This window comes from Helobdella robusta, assembly GCF_000326865.2.
Source record: "Helobdella robusta unplaced genomic scaffold HELROscaffold_109, whole genome shotgun sequence".
NCBI classification, from domain to species: Eukaryota; Metazoa; Annelida; class Clitellata; order Rhynchobdellida; family Glossiphoniidae; genus Helobdella; species Helobdella robusta.
In genome coordinates, this window is record NW_008703612.1 from 275,414 (window position 1) to 294,166 (window position 18,753).

An 18,753-nucleotide genomic window follows, 5' to 3' on the forward strand; every position below is an offset into this window, starting at 1 on the left:
AGACCTAGGAATAATACTTTAAATGAAATCAATTAATGCCTAGATCTCTCAAGTGTTTTGAAATCTGGGTTTTTACAGCTCTGCAGCATAATCATCCAGTTATGAATATTTCTTTTGGCAGCTGTGCATTTTGAGTACTTTAAACATACATCGAGAGAGAGAGAGAGAGAGAGAAAGAGAGAAAGAGAGAGAGAAAGAAAAGAGAGAGCGAGAGAGCAATAAGCTACATGCATATTATAATCAACATCTAATACACATTATCGCAATTGTAACGAATTTGTTATTATCTCAACTGAGGATCAAGAGAAGAGGTGCTATGCAAATCATCAAATAAATATTAAAGTATCTACCGTTATGTAGAACTTTATTATGTTTTACATTAATTAATTGAATTAATTAATTAATTAATTGAAGGGTGTTGTGTTGCATTGTATCGATCATGACACTGTGGATCAGTTCCATCGCTTGAACGTTACTCAAATTTGCATTACAAATATTCAACATCTGGAGTTTATTTGTCATAGTTTTAATTTAGTATTATTACAACTTGATTTTATTTTATTTTTGATTTATTTGCTTTATTTGATATCTTAGACTTATGACGCCCAACAAACTTGCGTAGGTTTTCGGGGTCTGTGTTTGATAGACTGAACTAGAAATCATATACACATGTTTTCCATGGAATATGAATCGGATAAAAGTTTAACACATAACATGTTTGCACATATAGAAAGAGAGAGAGAGAGAGAGAAAGAGAGAGAGAGAGAAGAGAGATTAATTAATTTTGCACCTCAGAGAATTTGACTAACCAACTAAATATACAAATACATACAATAAAATAAAAATGAAACAAACACAGATCCATATGCTACAACATCCGTACAAGCAAGTTAATAAATCACAAATTTCACCGAGGAATCATTAATTAAGTCCTGTCAGTCTAACTTCTGTTTTGACATGCCTGACCCGCTGTTGTAAACGTCGCTCGGCCCTAATTTGCACGCTCCAAAACACACATATGCATATTTTGTACACTCACACACACACACACACACATACATACATACAAACACACACGCACACACACACAGACAGACAGAGAGAAAGTGAGAGAGAGAGAGAGTGAATGAGAGAGAAAAACACATACAGACATACAGATACATACACGGACATACAGATACATTATATATATGCATGTATATATAGTTTATAGGAACACACAATTACAAACGCAAAAACACACTGACACCACACACATACATACACACACACACACACACACACGAAGTTTTGAATGCGAGTGTATATTTTTGTGTGTTAATAAACCGCACGTACATACACACACACATTAAACATAAATAATCAGTTTAGTCGACCGTGAGAGACGTATTTCTGACAAATAATTCTAAAATAAATCAAAAGACACACACGCACACAATCAAACACGCACATACACTCACAAACGAACAGGTTCACACACACACTCACAAACGAACAGGTTCGCACACATACACGCACGCACACACACAACATACACACATAAAACTTAAGAAAAAAAACACACATAGTATTATATATGATTCCAATTAAAAATGTTTTATTTAAATTTATAAATAGAACTTTTTATTTGATTTTTTACTAGGCATTTTTAATGGAAGTTTCCAAATGGTTAAGCCTTTTTGTCATTAGAGAAATTGATTTTTTTTTACATAGCTTCTCATTAACTAATAATTTAATTAATTAATTATTAATTATCATTAACCAATTAATCATCAATTAATTACGAATAAATCATAGTTATGAAAAATCCTGTCTGCTTGTATCTTCAACTGAAAACGAAAAACTACTGACGATACAATTATACAATTAAACTACTACGATGATGATCGCACGTAACACGCACACCACACACACGCACAAACACACACACACCACATACTCACAAACACACACACCACATACACATACACACACACGCAACACACTTTTTAACATTCTCTCTCTCTCTCTCTCTCTCTCTCTCTCTCTTTTCTTTCATTCACACGGACGTGCACGCACGCACACGCGTTCCGAAACTTCGCAATTTGTAAATCCATAATTATGCAAATGCAGCCCTCGCACTATTAATAGCAATAACCATTTGAAATTTTCATGTGATGAAATATTCTGAAATTTCTCGCTCAGCTGACAGCAGCTTCACACAACACATTGCACCAACTACTTTTACTGAATAATCTCATTTATTTGATCCTTTGAAAGAAAGTTATTCAACTCAGCTTCATTTTTATTCGCTTCTTAGTATATTTTAAGTTTTTTTAAACAACTGTATGTATAGAGATAGATGAACAAATATAACTAAGATGAAAAATAATAAATTACACACACGCACGCACACACACACACATACAGAAAAAAACACACACAGAAAATCACACACACACACACATACACAACAAAAATACACACACACACAGAGAAACACACGCACACACACACACGTTTACAAGCGCGCGTGATCCCGATCACTCATCCACTTATAACCACCACGCGTTTTTGTTCTAAATATAGAATGAAAAAAATCCAGATCTCTGCTAAAGCGTAAACATAATGCTACTACTACTACCACTACTACTTCTATTACTACTACTTCTATTACTACTACTAATACTACTACTGCAACTGCTGCTACAACTACTGCTGCTGTCGTTACTACTACTACTACCACTACTACTACTACTGCCACTACTACTACTACTAATACTTCTATTACTACTACTTTTATTACTACTACTAATACTACTACTACAACTGCTGCTACTACTACTGCTGCTGTCTTTACTACTACTTCTACTACTAATAATAATCATAATAATAATAGGTTGCTACTTACTACCACTACTTCTTTCATTACCACTACTAATACTACTACTGCTACTTCTACTGCTACTACTACTACTACTGCTACTACTACTACTACTACTAATAATAATAATCATAATAATAGCTTTGATGTTGTCATTAAGCTGTCAACGCAGTTTTTAATAATAATTAATTTTTTGTTAGCAATTAATCACCATGATCAACTTGTAGATTAACCTACATGTGTTAAAGTGCATTAGGAGGATAAAAACTTCTTCTTTTCTGAAGGAGTTATAAGTATGTGTGAGTTTGTGTGTGTGTGTTTGTGTGTAATTATATCACCTGATTCATAATAAAATAACAATAATAATGATAATAATAATAATATAAATTATGATAGCAATAATAAAATTATCGATTATTATTATTGTTGAAAATGTCATCAATATTAGCACTCTTATTGCTTTTTGCGATTTGGGATTACTACTACTACTACTATTATTATTATTATTATTATTATTATTATTATTATTATCATTTAAATGAATGTAATTTCTTTCTTACATGTTGAATTATTATTTACAATGACGTTAACACGGAAAAAATTTTTCTTCTTCTTATTATTATCATGTTTTTTTTCTATAAATATGAATGGTGATGATGATGATGTTAATGATGGTGGTGGTGGTGATGATGATGATGATGGTGGTGATGATGATGATAATAATCAAAAACGCCACATCACTTAACACGATTTGCTAATTTCGCGAAAATAAAATTTCAAATTAGTGAAGATTTTTTTTTATAAAAAGTACTTCTTGGGGCAATGTATTTCGGCTGCCCATAGAAAAAAAAACAAAAAAACAATGATATAATAGCAGTTTTTAAAATAACTAGCTGACCGTCAAAACGTTCAGTAAATCTCTTTCTATGTGTGTGTGTGTGTGTGTATGTGTGTGTATGTGTGTAATTATATATTTATATGTTTCTATGTTGTGTGTACGTATAGTTATTAGTAGTTAAGTTTAACATTACCAGTTAAATTTTTTAAGTCATTTATACAGACAGAGAAAAAATGGTTAACAAATTATTGAAACATAAAATGAATTATTTTTTTTCGTTCTGAAAAAGTCTCGAAATAATTTATCTTATTATTTAAAAAATAGTGAAATGAAAACTTGAGGATATCGAAGTGAAATTCTGTCAGTAAAAAATGTGGTAAGGACAATAAAAACAAGTTATAACGATTTGACTAACCACCAACTTTAAACTAAATTTTACTAGCAAATGACTCCTCAGAAGAACTTCATATTGCAAATCATCTTGAAAACATTTATCAATCAATCAATAAATCAATCAACCAATCAATCAAACAACCAACCAATCAATCAATCAAGCTTAATAGTCCGGATTCACGTGCTATAGTTCAATTCCAGCGCTAAAATTTCATGCATAAGATCCATCTTTACTACATTCGTAAAAACTGAGAAGCGAGTGATGTAAACGTACTTTTGCATAATTTATTTTGCTAAAAGTGAATAGTGGATCTAAATTTCTCAAATTTGGACAGTAACATACGCTAATCACTCATAAAAATATTTTATATGGGGAGGGAGGGGGTCATAAAAATATGGGGAGGGAGGGGGTCACAGCAGCCCAAGGTCCCTTTGACAATCCTCTCTAGCATCATAAAAAATTCATTCCTCGACACTTATTGCCATTTCTTTCTATGATATTAAGTCTTACCTAGTACCTACTTAACTTAATCTTATATGACATTGTAAGATTTCAAATGGTGAAAATGTTGTACAACAAATAAAAAAGAAAGTGATGAGTAGAGGCGGATAGAAAATTTTACGGTGGGCTGGTGATTTTTTTTCAAACAAATTCTTCAGTGTATTATTTTTTCAATGTTCGGAGAAGAATGTATCCCTGGATACATTCTTCTACATTCTACATCATTCCACTACATACCTACAAACACTCGTAATCATTTATAATCATTTATAATCATCTAAAACATATTTAAAATTATAATACAACGGTACCGTCAGAACACCAAACACAAAACAAATACGTAATCACTAGATATAGAATAAACTCATTAATATTCAAGTATTCAACAACAACAACAACAGACCAACAAGCAAAGAATATTACAAAGCAACTATATATGTATTATATAAATATATATATACATATATATATCATTATTTTTATATATTTTTTAATTTTTTTTATCGAGTAACCAAAATCCTTAGAAAATAAACCACCTCGCTGCTTTTTATAACGTAAGAAACATTAAAATACAGATTTCTCTACGTAGTTAAATACTTCTAAAGTATTTTGAAATAAAATACGCCCTACAATGCGGTATAATTGTTTTTTTTCTTTTTTTCTATAAAATTTTCAGGTTATTAACAGCATATTAAGTTCAACTTCATAGCCCTGAAACCAGCAAAACAAAACAGTAAAATGTTAAAATTACTATTTTTATTTATCCTATTATTATTATTTATTATTATTATTATTTATTGTGATTATTATGATTATTATTATTTGACTAACAAACTGTCAGCGGGGCAAGTAACTAGCTTCGCTGAATTATTTGGCGGTCCATTTAAAAAAATACGCTCTCCAGGTTGAATATAACTAGTAAGATGCTTAGAAGCGCCGGTTGTTGCGGTAGCTGCTTTGACGGCCAAATCGTCATCATTATCAGTACCATCATGGTTATTATTATTATTATTATCATCGTTGTTGTAGTTATTATTGTTAATATTATTAGTGTTGACTTGGTTGTTTTTGATGTTTTTTTTGTTATTTACATTAGCAACGTCCTTGACATTGAGCAGCCGCTCGTAGATCATGTGACCATTTTGGATAACCGCATTAGCGCCATCTTTCTCGTTTACAAGCCCGGAAGAACTGGAATCGTTGATGACGTAATTGTCACTGTCTGTTTCCGGATACTTATCTATGGTGCACCAACTATCGCTATGTGTCGGTTTGGATTGGTTGATGGAGGCCGTATCGTCGTGGCCGCTGTCTGGAGACATGTTGTTGTTGTTGTTGTTGCTGTTGATGTTGTTGTTGCTGTTTTGTGGGATGTGTGGGTTGTTGTTGTTGACGTTGTTTGTGTTGTTTGTGTTGTTGATGATGTTAATGTTGTTTGTGTTGCTGGTAATGATTTTGTTGTTGCTGCTGTTAGTGATATTGATGTTACCTAGAGTTTTAGTTGACGCCACAGGAGTTGATGTGATGTGGATGTGGCGACTGCCGCTGTCGGTAGTGTATTCAGTGGTGGACGACATGTTGTTGAAGTTACAAGGTTCAGGGTCGTCCAATGAGTTTTGATTTAACGTTGTTGTTTGTTTTGACGATGACGTTGAAGCTGTTGCAGCTGCGTTTGTTGCTGCTGCTGCTATCGTCTCTGAGTTTAGTGAACAAATCGCTTGTGTTGTTGCGTCGACTCTGTGCTTTGAATCAACTGGAAACTCTTGCTAAAATAATCATAATTTTTAAGTTTTTTTATATATTTTCTGATCAAAATGTTCGCAATCAACCCGTCAGCCAGCCATTCATTCACTCAATCACTCATTCATTCACTCATTTATTTACTCATTCATTTGCTCATTCATTTACTCATCTACCTATTTATTCATTCTCATTCATTCATTCATTCATTCAATGTAACAAAAACACTAAAATAAGCGTTATATAGTTCAATTTTCATATCGAAGGACCTTAGTGAATTCGTGGTCCAGGTGCTTGCCTTCGAAGGCCATCCTCCGAACGATCGAGTAAATCTGGAAGGTCAGGTGTTCGTTCTGCTTGACGATGTCCCGCAGATGCAGCTGGTGGTTGGGTCACGTGACGAGAGGTTTTATTAAAAAAAAAATAATAACAACAACTGAAAATAGCAGGCCTTGATTTTTGATATTCATTGCATTATTCATCTTAAACACCATGACATCTTCATCGTCGTCGTCATCATCATCTTCCTTATCATCACCATCATCTTCATCATCATCATCATCATCTCCATCATCACCATCATCATCATCTCCATCGAACCTGGGCCTCGACTCTGGCAGAACTTTCATAGGTCAGCTGTCTCTTCAGGTCGACTAGCTGATTGATGATGCACTCATGCTCTCGATGCTGTAACTCCAGCAAGCGGAACATCTGATTGAATTGCAGTTGGTGATGTAACTGCTGCTGCTGCTGTTGCTGCTGTTGTTGCTGTTGCTGCTGCTGAATGAATGCAGCTAGCGGCGATGATGGTAGCGGTAGTGACGTAACAGGAAGTGACGACGATGATGATGGTGATATAACCGGATGCGATGACGATGATGACGACGACGATGATGAAGAGAGTGGTAATAGAAGTGACGATGGAGGCGGCACTAGAGACACTGACGATGGCGATAAAGGTTTCGGGAGACTGTTGAACTGTTTTTGGTCGTTGAAAATATTAATTTTACCATTTATTTTTAAACATTATTTTATTTTCTACAATTCTATTTCTAATATTTCTCAAATGTATCACAAACAAACAAATAGTGTACGTGAATAATGAATACAAGGAAATTATTGCATTGAATAGGCTGGGATCTTTTCGCATTTCAAACCGGTCTCTGCAAGCAACACCAAAGCCAAACACATTAACCATTACGCTATCGCGTCGGCGAATGTATAATTTTACATTAAAAAAAACAACATTTATTAACAAAATAACAAATTGAATCAGAACAATTTGACGTATGGAACAAAAACAGCCAGCATGCAAAACCGAACGATACAATATACAAAACTACACAACAACATACAAAACTATCCAACAACATACAAAACTATACAACAACACACAAAACGAAACCAAAACATACAAAACAATACAACAATGTACAAACAAACCAAAGATGGATTGGATATCTTGTACTTGTCGGTATAGGGCAAAACGGCCGGCAACAAAAATGACGTCATCGTTGATGTTGTTGTTGCCGCTGATGATGACGGTGATAGTAACGATTGTTGTTGGTGTCGGAAATGTTGTAGTTGTTGACGTAATAAAAGATTTTGTTGTTGTTGTGGTTGGTTGTGTTGTGATATTGAAACATCGTATAGTAGGTTTTCGCTATTGCTGTTGATGTTGTTGTTGAAGATGCTGCTATAATTCCCGTTAGTGTTGTTGTTATTGTTGTAGTTAACGTAGTCGATGTGGTTGTTGATGCTTGGTGGGGCTTTGTACGATTCATCAACTTAAATAATTATCAAAACAACAATTGAAGTAACAACAACACAACAACAACAAAAACAACAACATCAATAACAAAAACAACCCAAAGCATAATATAAATAAAAATAGTAAGTTGTTGTAGTTAGTATTTATTATTATTATTATTAGTAGTAGAAGTCGTCTTCGTCTCAACTGTAGTAGTGGTAGTAGAAGTAGTAGTAGGAGAAGAAGTAGTAGTAGTATCCAAATAAAAACAATTTGTGCAACACAACTAACAACCAAAAGACCCAGACGATAATAATAATGGGAACTCTTTTTACATACACAATAATAACAACAACAATAATAATAACAACAATAAAAATAATGGTGATTATGATAATGGCAATAACAAACTTTGATGAGAAAATTGTTAGCACAATTGCCAAACAATTTACTGATATTTATATTATTGGCCTCTACACGGTTTAAATCGTATCAGGCAGAATTTTGTCTTCAACAACACACAAATATTTATTGACAAACAAAAAATCAACTGCCCTCTTTCACTTTTAGTCAAATTACAAAAACAAACAAACACACACACACAAAACGCAACACGCACACGCGCGCACACACACGCACATACATTCAGACATACTGGTATAAATTAGCATGAACACCCAACAACCAACCATCTTCATAATTATCCATGGTGATTGCCACACCAGCATTTAGAAATAATGAAGAACGAAACAAAAATTCGCAATGAAAACGAGTACAAAACAACAAAACGTTTCAGATAAATGAAAAAATTCACAGTATCTACATTTAAATGCATATTTTGCTCTCTTGGGCTTCCTTATTAACTGAGGTCCATGATTCCTTAGCTAGTGCTATCTGGATGATGAGTTGAAAGTTAACCTCTTGGTATAAGAATTGTTCAAAGACAATTTAAAAGCGGTTTAAGAGATTTAATTTTTTTACTTAGCAGCACGTTTAGATGTTGACTGATTGTGAAATGGAGATATTTTTTAGAGTAGTTGTTTTGGCAGTTGAGTAAGTATCCTCACAACAAAACCAAGACATATCTTGTATGCATCTTAAAAGATGTATATACCGTTGGTTATTGAAGTTCATTAGGGCCTCTATTTTTCTATCTCAAATTGAATTCAGCCACTAATTGCAAAACTGATTGCAATTAGTGAAAAATTAGATATTTTTCAACAATTTGGCATGCATGTTCTAATAAGTTGTTGCAAATCAACATATAAATATTAATTGACAAACAAAAACTCAGCTGCCCTCTTACTTTTAATCAAATTCTCGTCAAAATTCTCGTCTCTATTTTCATCATTGTTGACGCAGGCAGTGACGTCATTATCGTCGTCGGCTCCGTCGTCGTCATCGTCGTCACATCTTGATTTGTTCTCCAGCGTCAATTTGTGGCAGACGTCGAACGCTTGGCCGATGGTTTTAACTATCTGAACTGCTAGTTGCTGCAGTGTTGTTGGCGTGGTTAGTGTTGTGCGAGGTTCGTTTTTGTGTAGTTGAGGTTGTTTGTACTGCTAAAGTGACTTTGTTGTCGTGTTTTTATTGTAGTCGTTGCTGTTGTTGTAATGCTATTATGTGTTGTTGGTGCTACTGTGGTGTTGTGATTGTTGTAATGTTGTTGAAAATAAAATAGAAAAATGTTAAATATCATAAAATTATAAATGCATTTTTTCCAAGACCAGACGAACTTTTTTAGCCGCCTTGAAGACGGTACATTGGAAAACCTTGGAGGCCTCATCGCAGGATATGTAACTAAACACCTGGAGATCCTGAGAGTCATGTGAGACGTAGAATATTCTGGAAAGATGGAGTCATACAAACATTTCACCAACACATGGCCCATCATGAACGCGAAAGAATGAATAAAAATGAGAAACTAAATTTTAAAAATTTGCCAAGTCCAATACCATTTAGATTTTCTTAAGAAATAAACAAATTCAAATGAACAGAAATTAAAAAAATAATAATAATAAAATTTAGCGCAATTTAAATAAGTTAAAAAGGACAATAAATTATAATATGAAAAAAATAAAATATTTGAACATTCAAAATAATAATTTACGGCATAATTAAAAAACTAAATTAAAAAGAAATAAAAAAAGTCATAATGAGCGCATCTAGATAGCAATTGATACAAGATCATCATCACCATCATCATCATAATCATTTCGTTTTCATCATCATCATCATCATCATCGTCGTCGTCGTCGTATTTATTTATCCCAATCAATAGCTACATGTGATGCTGTGAAAGCGATGAAGTGATATGAAGTGATAACTAGCATAGTATGAAGCCATACCATATAGCATAACGTACATTGATTAAGTAAACACACACACATACACACACACGCACGCACACACACATACGTACGTACATACCTCACACACACATACACGCCACACACACACACACATACTTTGATATTGAGTGTTCTGATAAGGTTATTTCATCTAACTTCCTCTGTTGTTGTAGGTTGTCAAATTTAAAATATTAATAATTACGTTATTCAACTAAATTGTAGAATTAATAGATTCACTTTGATTAAAAACAAGAATAATAATAAGAAGAAGAAATTACAAAATAATAATAAAAATATTTATAATAATAACAAAATCATCGTCACCTTTCTGTTTTTCGTAGTAACTCTGACGCCGTCAACTGAAATTCTCAGCGTCACGTTCCGCTTCTTAATGCTTCTCATACGGAATTCAAACTAGAATAATAATAACAATAATAATAATAATATTTTTATTATTATTTTGTTATCATCATCATCATCATCATCTTTTTATTATTATACATATTATTGTTATTACTAAGTACAAGTATAAAAGTTGCTTTTATAATTTCTACTTTTGTCGCTAATGTCAGTAGTACTATTATTGCTGCTACTGCTATTATTACTACAGCTGCTGCTACTACTATTACTACTACAGCCGCTACTACAGCGGCTACTACTACTATTACTACTACAGCCCCTACTAATACTACGACTATAACTTACTCTGATTTTCCTCATGGCGGCCACGATTTCGACTCGACTGACCGGACGCGATATTTCCAAAGATCCAATATACTGGTAATGATTAAAAGTGAATTACGAAAATTAATAATGTAATGAATATAAATTAATAATATTATTTGTGATAGATTATAGATCGATCATTGCTTTCATTGCACATTCCACTACTTTAATAAAATTTTCCAAGCTAGAAATGTCCTAAAACTGCCTCTGAAGGCGTTGCGAATTTACAGAAAATTTGACGGTGGGTTTCATCTCAAAATACTTTTCCAGTCATTCTAGCGTTAAAATTACGATACCAACTAACCCTTATTGTGGAGATGTCTTAGTTCACCAGGAAGACAAGTTCTTAGAAAAGTTTTGAGAAAAAAAACGCTTCTCAGTCAAGGCTCAAATTAAAGTTACAGGTATTGGTTGTTTTTTATTGCGTTATTCAGAGATATTGACGACACACACACACACACACAGCCCACACACACCACCAGCACACAAATATATATACACACACACACAAATATACACACACTTACACAAACGCACATAAATATACGCTCACACACATACATACAGCCTATGTACATCTATAGTTCCATTCTCAAACTTCCATTAAATAACAAACATAGATAAGATAATTAACCGAAACAAAAACAAACAAAAGATTATGACGTCATTTACCTTAACTTGAAATTGCAGCCCGATTTTGAATTGTTCCTCGGTCAGGGGTAAGGGGTGTTTATTATCGCCCGCCATCACGTTTCTCCGAAAGAATATGTTTCGAAATTTCATGTACCTGTACGACATTTTGTTGCCGGTGTTGTTGTTGTTGTTGTCGTCGTTGTTGTGCTGTTTTATTTAATATCGTTGTTGTTTTGTAGTGTAGTTGTTGTAATTGATGTTAAGTTAATAATGTTGTTGTAGTAAGCGTTTATACGTAGTTGTTAATCGCTTTCGTCGCTTTTTTGAAGTTGTCGTATGTGTTGTTGCGTTTGTTGCTGCAAGTAGGTTTGAGCGGCTGTTGTTCTAGCAATGGAAGTTGTTGTTTTAATGTCGTTGTCGTTGTTAATGTTGTCCTTGGCTTTTGTTTACAGCAAGTTCTAAGTTCTACCTTGTTCAGTCGATTGTTTACCGTCTATTATACTAAATAAACTTTATATTTAAATAAATATTATTTATTAATTAATCAAATTAATTAATTAACTAAACGACCAATCAACTTAATTATTTAGTTTTTGATTATTTTCGAAACCATTATCTAAATTATTGAATTATTTATCTATATATATAATAAATTTGCGCCAACTTGGATAAACTTGAAAAAAACGTTCAATACTGCAAAGTAAATCCACATTAATTAATTTTCAACAATTCCTCGATGAAATTTATTTATTTAATTAACTATAAATTAATTAGCCTAAGTTTAATTAATGAAATAAGTTTAAATTAACATCAATAAAGAACGATAATAATAATAATAATTAGTGCGAACGATTTGAAACTACTTGTCAAGAGTTACATACATATATCAACAAATACTCACCTGTCACTCTATAATTATATATGTGAGATTATACGTTGTATGTATATATCATATAAGTATTTTAAGTATATACCTATCTATCTATATATATATATATATATATGTATATATATATATATGTATATATATATATGTATATATATATATGTATATAAATGTTACATACAATATTTTAAATTTCTGTTTCTTGGCGCCCATGATCTCATGTTTATTGTAATATATATATATATATAACTCTGATATATATATATATATATATATATAACTATATATATATATATATATATAACTATTATATATATATATATAACTCTAACTCTGATCCTATGTTATTTATAAATGATTTATGTACTTTATTATCAAAAATTAAATCTGATTCATTTAAATTTATATATTTTATTGGTGACTTTAACATTGACTTATTAAAATGTGACTATAGAAATACTTCTACTCAATTTGTTAATTTATTTCACGCCTATAATTTTATTCCCTTAATTTCTGTTCCTACTCGTGTCACTATTGCTAATTCATCATTAATCGACAATATTTTTACGAATAATTTGAGTTCTCATAAATCAGGTATAATTTACTCTTCTGTGTCTGATCATTTTCCTGTATTTACATCTTTTGTCCTGTCGTTTGAAAATAATCCCTCTAATTCTTATACAAAATCTTTTAATTATAAGTGTTACAACATTGCAAAATTAAACCATTACCTAAAGACTTTTGATTGGAATGTTGTTTTAAGTTGTTCAGACACTGATACAGCTTTTGAATTGTTTTCTAATATTTTTAAACAAGCTGTTATTAAATTTTGTTTAGCAACTCATAAACGAACTCGCAAGAAAAAACCCTGGATTTCCAAGGATTTGGTTATTTCCTCTGTTGTTAAAAATAAACTTTATAAGAAGTTCTTACAGTCAAAATCTTTGTCTGACCAATTGTTATATAAAAATTACAAACATATTTTTGTAAAATTATGTAAAGTTTCAGAAGATATGTATTTTAGGGATCAATTTAATAGAAATAGGCATAATGCTAAAGGTACCAGGAATTTATTGAAGTCATGTATGGGTATGAAAAAAATTCAATCTTATAATATTACTGTGGATAACGAGTTAATAAAAGATGACTTGAGCTTATGTAACCATTTTAACAACTATTTTTCTAATTTTGTTAATTGTAGTCATTCATTAGGGGGTGAAAATGTTAGTCATGGTTATCGTAAGTATTTGGATGTTCATGTTTCAAACACTTTTGTTTTATTTGATTGTTCCTTCCTTGAAATCATTGATTCTATTAATAATTTTAAAAATTCTTATAGTTCGGGTGATGATTGTTTTTCAAACTTTTTACTAAAAAAAACTTTTAATAATATTATTATTCCTTTACAACATTTAATAAATTTGTCTTTTAATAATGGTTATTTCCCTAAATGTTTAAAGATTTCTAGGATTATACCCTTGTTTAAATCTGGTAATAGGCATATTATTAATAATTACCGACCTATATCTATTATTTCTAGTTTAGCCAAACTTATTGAAAAAATTGTTCATAATAGACTTTCTAATTTTTTAAATTCTAATAACATTTTCTGCTCTAATCAGTATGGTTTTCGTCCTAAACAATCTACACAATTTGCTATTGCTGACGTAATAAATTATGTTTCTCTTGCTCTTGAGTCTAAAAAATTCTCTATTGGCGTTTTTATTGATCTCTGTAAGGCTTTTGACTCATTGGATCATAAAACTTTACTAAATAAATTATCTAGATACGGTATAAGAGGAATAGCTTATGAATGGTTTTATTCTTATCTGCATGAACGTTATCAATATGTCTCTATTAATAATTCTGTGTCTCAACTGTCTTCTATTGCATCAGGTGTTCCACAAGGTTCTATTTTGGGTCCTCTATTATTTAACATTTTTATTAATGACTTTATTAACTCTTCTAGTGTTTTAAAATTTGTACTTTTTGCCGACGATACTATTTTATTTTTTTCGCATTCTAATCTTGATTTATTGGTTTCTACTATTACTAATGAATCAATTCATGTCTATGATTGGGTTGTTTCTAATAACTTAAGAATTAACCTGGACAAAACTTTATTTATTTTTTTTGGTCCTAAAATTCGTACAGACATTTATTATCCTATCATAGTACTAAATAATATATTAATTAAAAGAGTATATTCTGTAAAATTTTTGGGTGTTGTTGTCTCTAGTAATTTGAATTGGTTTGATCATATAAGGCGGATATCTAGCAAACTATCCAAAAATCTGGGTGTAATTTATCGTTTGAGATCTAGGTTTCCTATCTTTATTTTAATGTCTTTATATAATTCTCTCATTTTGCCTTACTTAACTTATTGCATTCCTGTCTGGAGTTGTAGTTCGAAGTCCAATCTTCATATGTTAACTCTTAATCAAAATTTTTTCTTGCGTATTTTGTTTAAATTAAATAGAATTGATCACATTAGCCATTATTATAATATGGCAAATATTTTAAATGTAAGTCAATTACACACTGTTTATTCTTTAATTTTCTTTTTTAAATTATATAAACTTAATTTTTGTCCGTTACTTCATAAGCAAATTATCATATTTAAAAACCATAATACTCGATCCTTGAGATATAATTCTGATTTTTATTTTTCTAAACCCAGGTCAAATTTTTATATAAATTCAGTACTTTCTTTATCAATGCATCTTTGGGATTTACTGCCAATATATGCTAAGAATTCATTGACTCTATGTTCTTATAAAACTATAATTAACAAATTGGTTCGTTCAAATTACTTTTCTTGATTAATTTTTAATATAGCAACTCGACCATTTAGTTTTATTGTCTTAATTTTCATATTACTCGAAAATGTTTTATTATTATTATTAGTGTATAGTTAAAAAAATTCCTTTCTCATCATCTATTATTTTTATATTTTGTTTATAATAGAATTAGTTTCATGTTTATGTTTATTACTATCCATAATCCTATTCTATTGTGTATAGGTGGCCCAACAAGTTGATACTTCGGGTCTCCTAGCGAAAAACTGTTGTTATTTTGCTGAATAAAGCTATTTTTGAATTGAATTTGAATATATATATATATATATATATATATATATATATATATATATGTATATAGCATATATAACTATATAGCATATAAAACAATATTTAACCATATATATATATATATTGAGAGAGGGGAAAAAATAGAAGGAGAGAGAGAGAAATAAAGAGAAAAAAAAGAAAGTGAATATATGTATATATATATATATATATATATATACATACTGCTTTCTCGAGAATTAGAAGATATATATATACATACATAAATAAATAAATATATAAACAATAGTAAAGATAGTAACCTGCTACAATAATATATTGCAAGTACTGATGTGTATTAAATGGTTTAAAATGATATATAAACTAAATGCAGCACATGTAGGTACGTAGGTACATATCGTAAAAAGACTATCATGTGAGCAAACAAATTAGGCGAAGTAATATCTAACTATAACAATAACAACCAAAACAAATAATAATAGAAATAATAATAACAACGATAATAATAATAATTACAACAACAATAATAATAATAACGATGATAGCAATAATATTAACGCGATATATGACTGGTTAGAAATTGTTTGAATGTCAGCTCGAAATCTAAGCCAGGCTTTATTACGTTTAGCTTATTATAACTAATACTGGTGAACCCAAGCTTTGATGCGTTAGGCGTGTAACAATATAACACTCGTTGGATAACGCATGTATGTGTGTGTATGTAAGTTATATATATATATATATATATATATATATATATATATATATATATATATATATATATGAAAACTTACAACCCATACTTACGTATATACATGCATACATATGTAATTAACAAGAAACATCTGTGCTCATTCATAGTAAATTGTTATCCGGTTTACTTCTGTTTTGTTTTGATTTTAATTTTTTTTATTGCGAATTGTGTTTTTTTGCCTAAAATGCCACTAACTGAAACAGAAAGAACAGGAATAATTGACATTATTAGTATAATGGATAAGGAAGATAGGCGCTCTCTTGCTAGAACTGTCCTCAACAAATTATTCACGTTTGAAATCGAAGATGAAACAATTTCAGCCATTTTGACCTACACATCAAATCCTGTGGATTTTTTCAAAAGAAAAAAAGTGAAGAAAGAAGTGATTTTCAAATACGCTGTCAGTAAAAAAGTTCCTACTATAAAACCAAGTTTTTCTCGACTGGGCCTAGTTATAGCTGTGCTAAAGTATTGGGGGTCATTATATTCTGATGAGCAATTGAAGGAGGATAGACAAGTTATTGTTAGTGAAATTTTGTGGTTTCTTTTTAAAAATAAGAACCATCTAGACGATGAAAAATTCAAGAATGAAGCGTCGGATTTTTTTAGTGATGAAGAAATTAAAGACGGAATAAAAAATCTGTCAGTTGAACTGAGTAAATTATCTGGAAAATCTACTGCTAAAAGTAACTTAAAAGGTGGCAATATTGATGAATTAATTAATTTAGTGAAACTAACTTTTAGCGAGGAGTTATCATCATTCATGCCAATGTTCACTATTTTCAATATTGAGCGTGTTCCAATTGATTTAGCTAAAAATTTTAACAAGTCTATTGAGGAAAGTTTAACAATGTTAAACGTAAAAGTTGAAAAAAATTGTACGCTTATCGAACAACTAAACGAAAGATTTGATAAAGCTTACGGCCCACATGTCCATTCTCAGCCAGACGATACAATTTATTATGAAGTTAAACAAGAAAGTAAATCAATTAGTAATATTCCGCCAAAAATCTGAGGTTATGGATTATTTATCCATATTTTGTGGAATATATAACTCACAATGGCAACATAAACAATAATATTGTTGAAACTAAATTTATTACTAGATAGAAAACTTTAATTTCCTTTGATTCATTTTACTTTACATAGTTCACATTTATGTTCATTCGAATACTTTATATATCTTTATTTCATTTTCAATACTTTACATTTTGATATTTACTGTAGATAGGGGCTTAAAGATTCATTTTACTTTACATAGTTCACATTTATGTTCATTCGAATACTTTATATATCTTTATTTCATTTTCAATACTTTACATTTTGATATTTACTGTAGATAGGGGCTTAAAGATTCATTTTACTTTACATAGTTCACATTTATGTTCATTCGAATACTTTATATATCTTTATTTCATTTTCAATACTTTACATTTTGATATTTACTGTAGATAGGGGCTTAAGGACCTTTGGTCTGAGCCAATCATGGATATGATATCATGTGGATATCATGAATTTATGGAGCCCAATTACTCGATCATTATGTTACGTTATGTTTAAAAGTAACTAAACTAATAGCACTAAAAGTTATTGTATTAAAATTATTTCTTAAAATTATTGCTCTATATCGTCCTCTGAGTGGTCGTATTAATCATTTTCTGGTATTTGCCAATTTCGGTATATGAACAACAAAAAAAATAAATATTGAAAATTAAAGTGGTTGTTGTTTGTATTGAATCTTTAATATGTCTTTATCAGAAATATGTGTTTGGCTTTGCACAACAATTGAAAAATATAAAGTTTTACTGGTTCCAAAAATAGTCTGACCAAAACGGTTGTCCACTCCGTTACCGATACATAAATGCACAAGGTTATCTTGAATAGCTTCCTATTCCGTATATTGTCATGCTAAATAGTATTAAGTATTATTGTTAATAAAACAACATTGCAATACATTACAATACTTGTGATGATTAACCAACATTTTATTTTTTCTATGTTAAATATGTGTCCACTCCGTTACTGAAATATATCTAACCAAAATTATTTCGAATATTTTTATTTGAGAAATAGCAAAACAAAATTCTTTTGAAACCAGCTATATTACTTAATTATCAAATAAAAAAAACATTTATATACGAGTGTTCTCCTGCAACTTTGCTGAACAGCAATGTTTTCTCAACATTAGTGAAATATCCACTCCGTTACTAAATTATACAGATATAATTTTA

The 18,753-nt window shown here is 30.7% G+C and overlaps 3 protein-coding genes across 3 annotated transcripts; 1 reads left to right on the top strand and 2 right to left on the bottom strand.

Moving 5' to 3' along the window:
• Positions 1-5,414: 5,414 nt before the first annotated feature.
• Positions 5,415-6,173, bottom strand: HELRODRAFT_183516 (hypothetical protein; the record flags this gene model as incomplete). Its single annotated transcript, XM_009012544.1, has 1 exon — positions 5,415-6,173. One exon carries the CDS (start codon positions 6,171-6,173, stop codon positions 5,415-5,417), a length of 759 nt encoding a protein of 252 aa, XP_009010792.1.
• On the bottom strand, positions 5,922-12,632 carry HELRODRAFT_194910 (hypothetical protein; the record flags this gene model as incomplete). Its single annotated transcript, XM_009012545.1, has 10 exons — positions 11,836-12,632; positions 11,143-11,214; positions 10,762-10,851; positions 10,555-10,598; positions 9,823-9,931; positions 9,393-9,579; positions 7,780-8,123; positions 6,937-7,314; positions 6,606-6,716; positions 5,922-6,362 (listed from the first exon to the last, which is right to left on the bottom strand). Coding segments are annotated over exons 1-10 (1,902 nt in total), but the record flags the coding sequence as incomplete, so codon positions are not given.
• Positions 12,633-16,706: 4,074 nt separating this feature from the next.
• Positions 16,707-17,537, top strand: HELRODRAFT_183518 (hypothetical protein; the record flags this gene model as incomplete). Its single annotated transcript, XM_009012546.1, has 1 exon — positions 16,707-17,537. The coding sequence occupies one exon, from the start codon at positions 16,707-16,709 to the stop codon at positions 17,535-17,537; it is 831 nt and encodes a 276-aa protein (XP_009010794.1).
• Between the last annotated feature and the right edge of the window lie 1,216 nt (positions 17,538-18,753).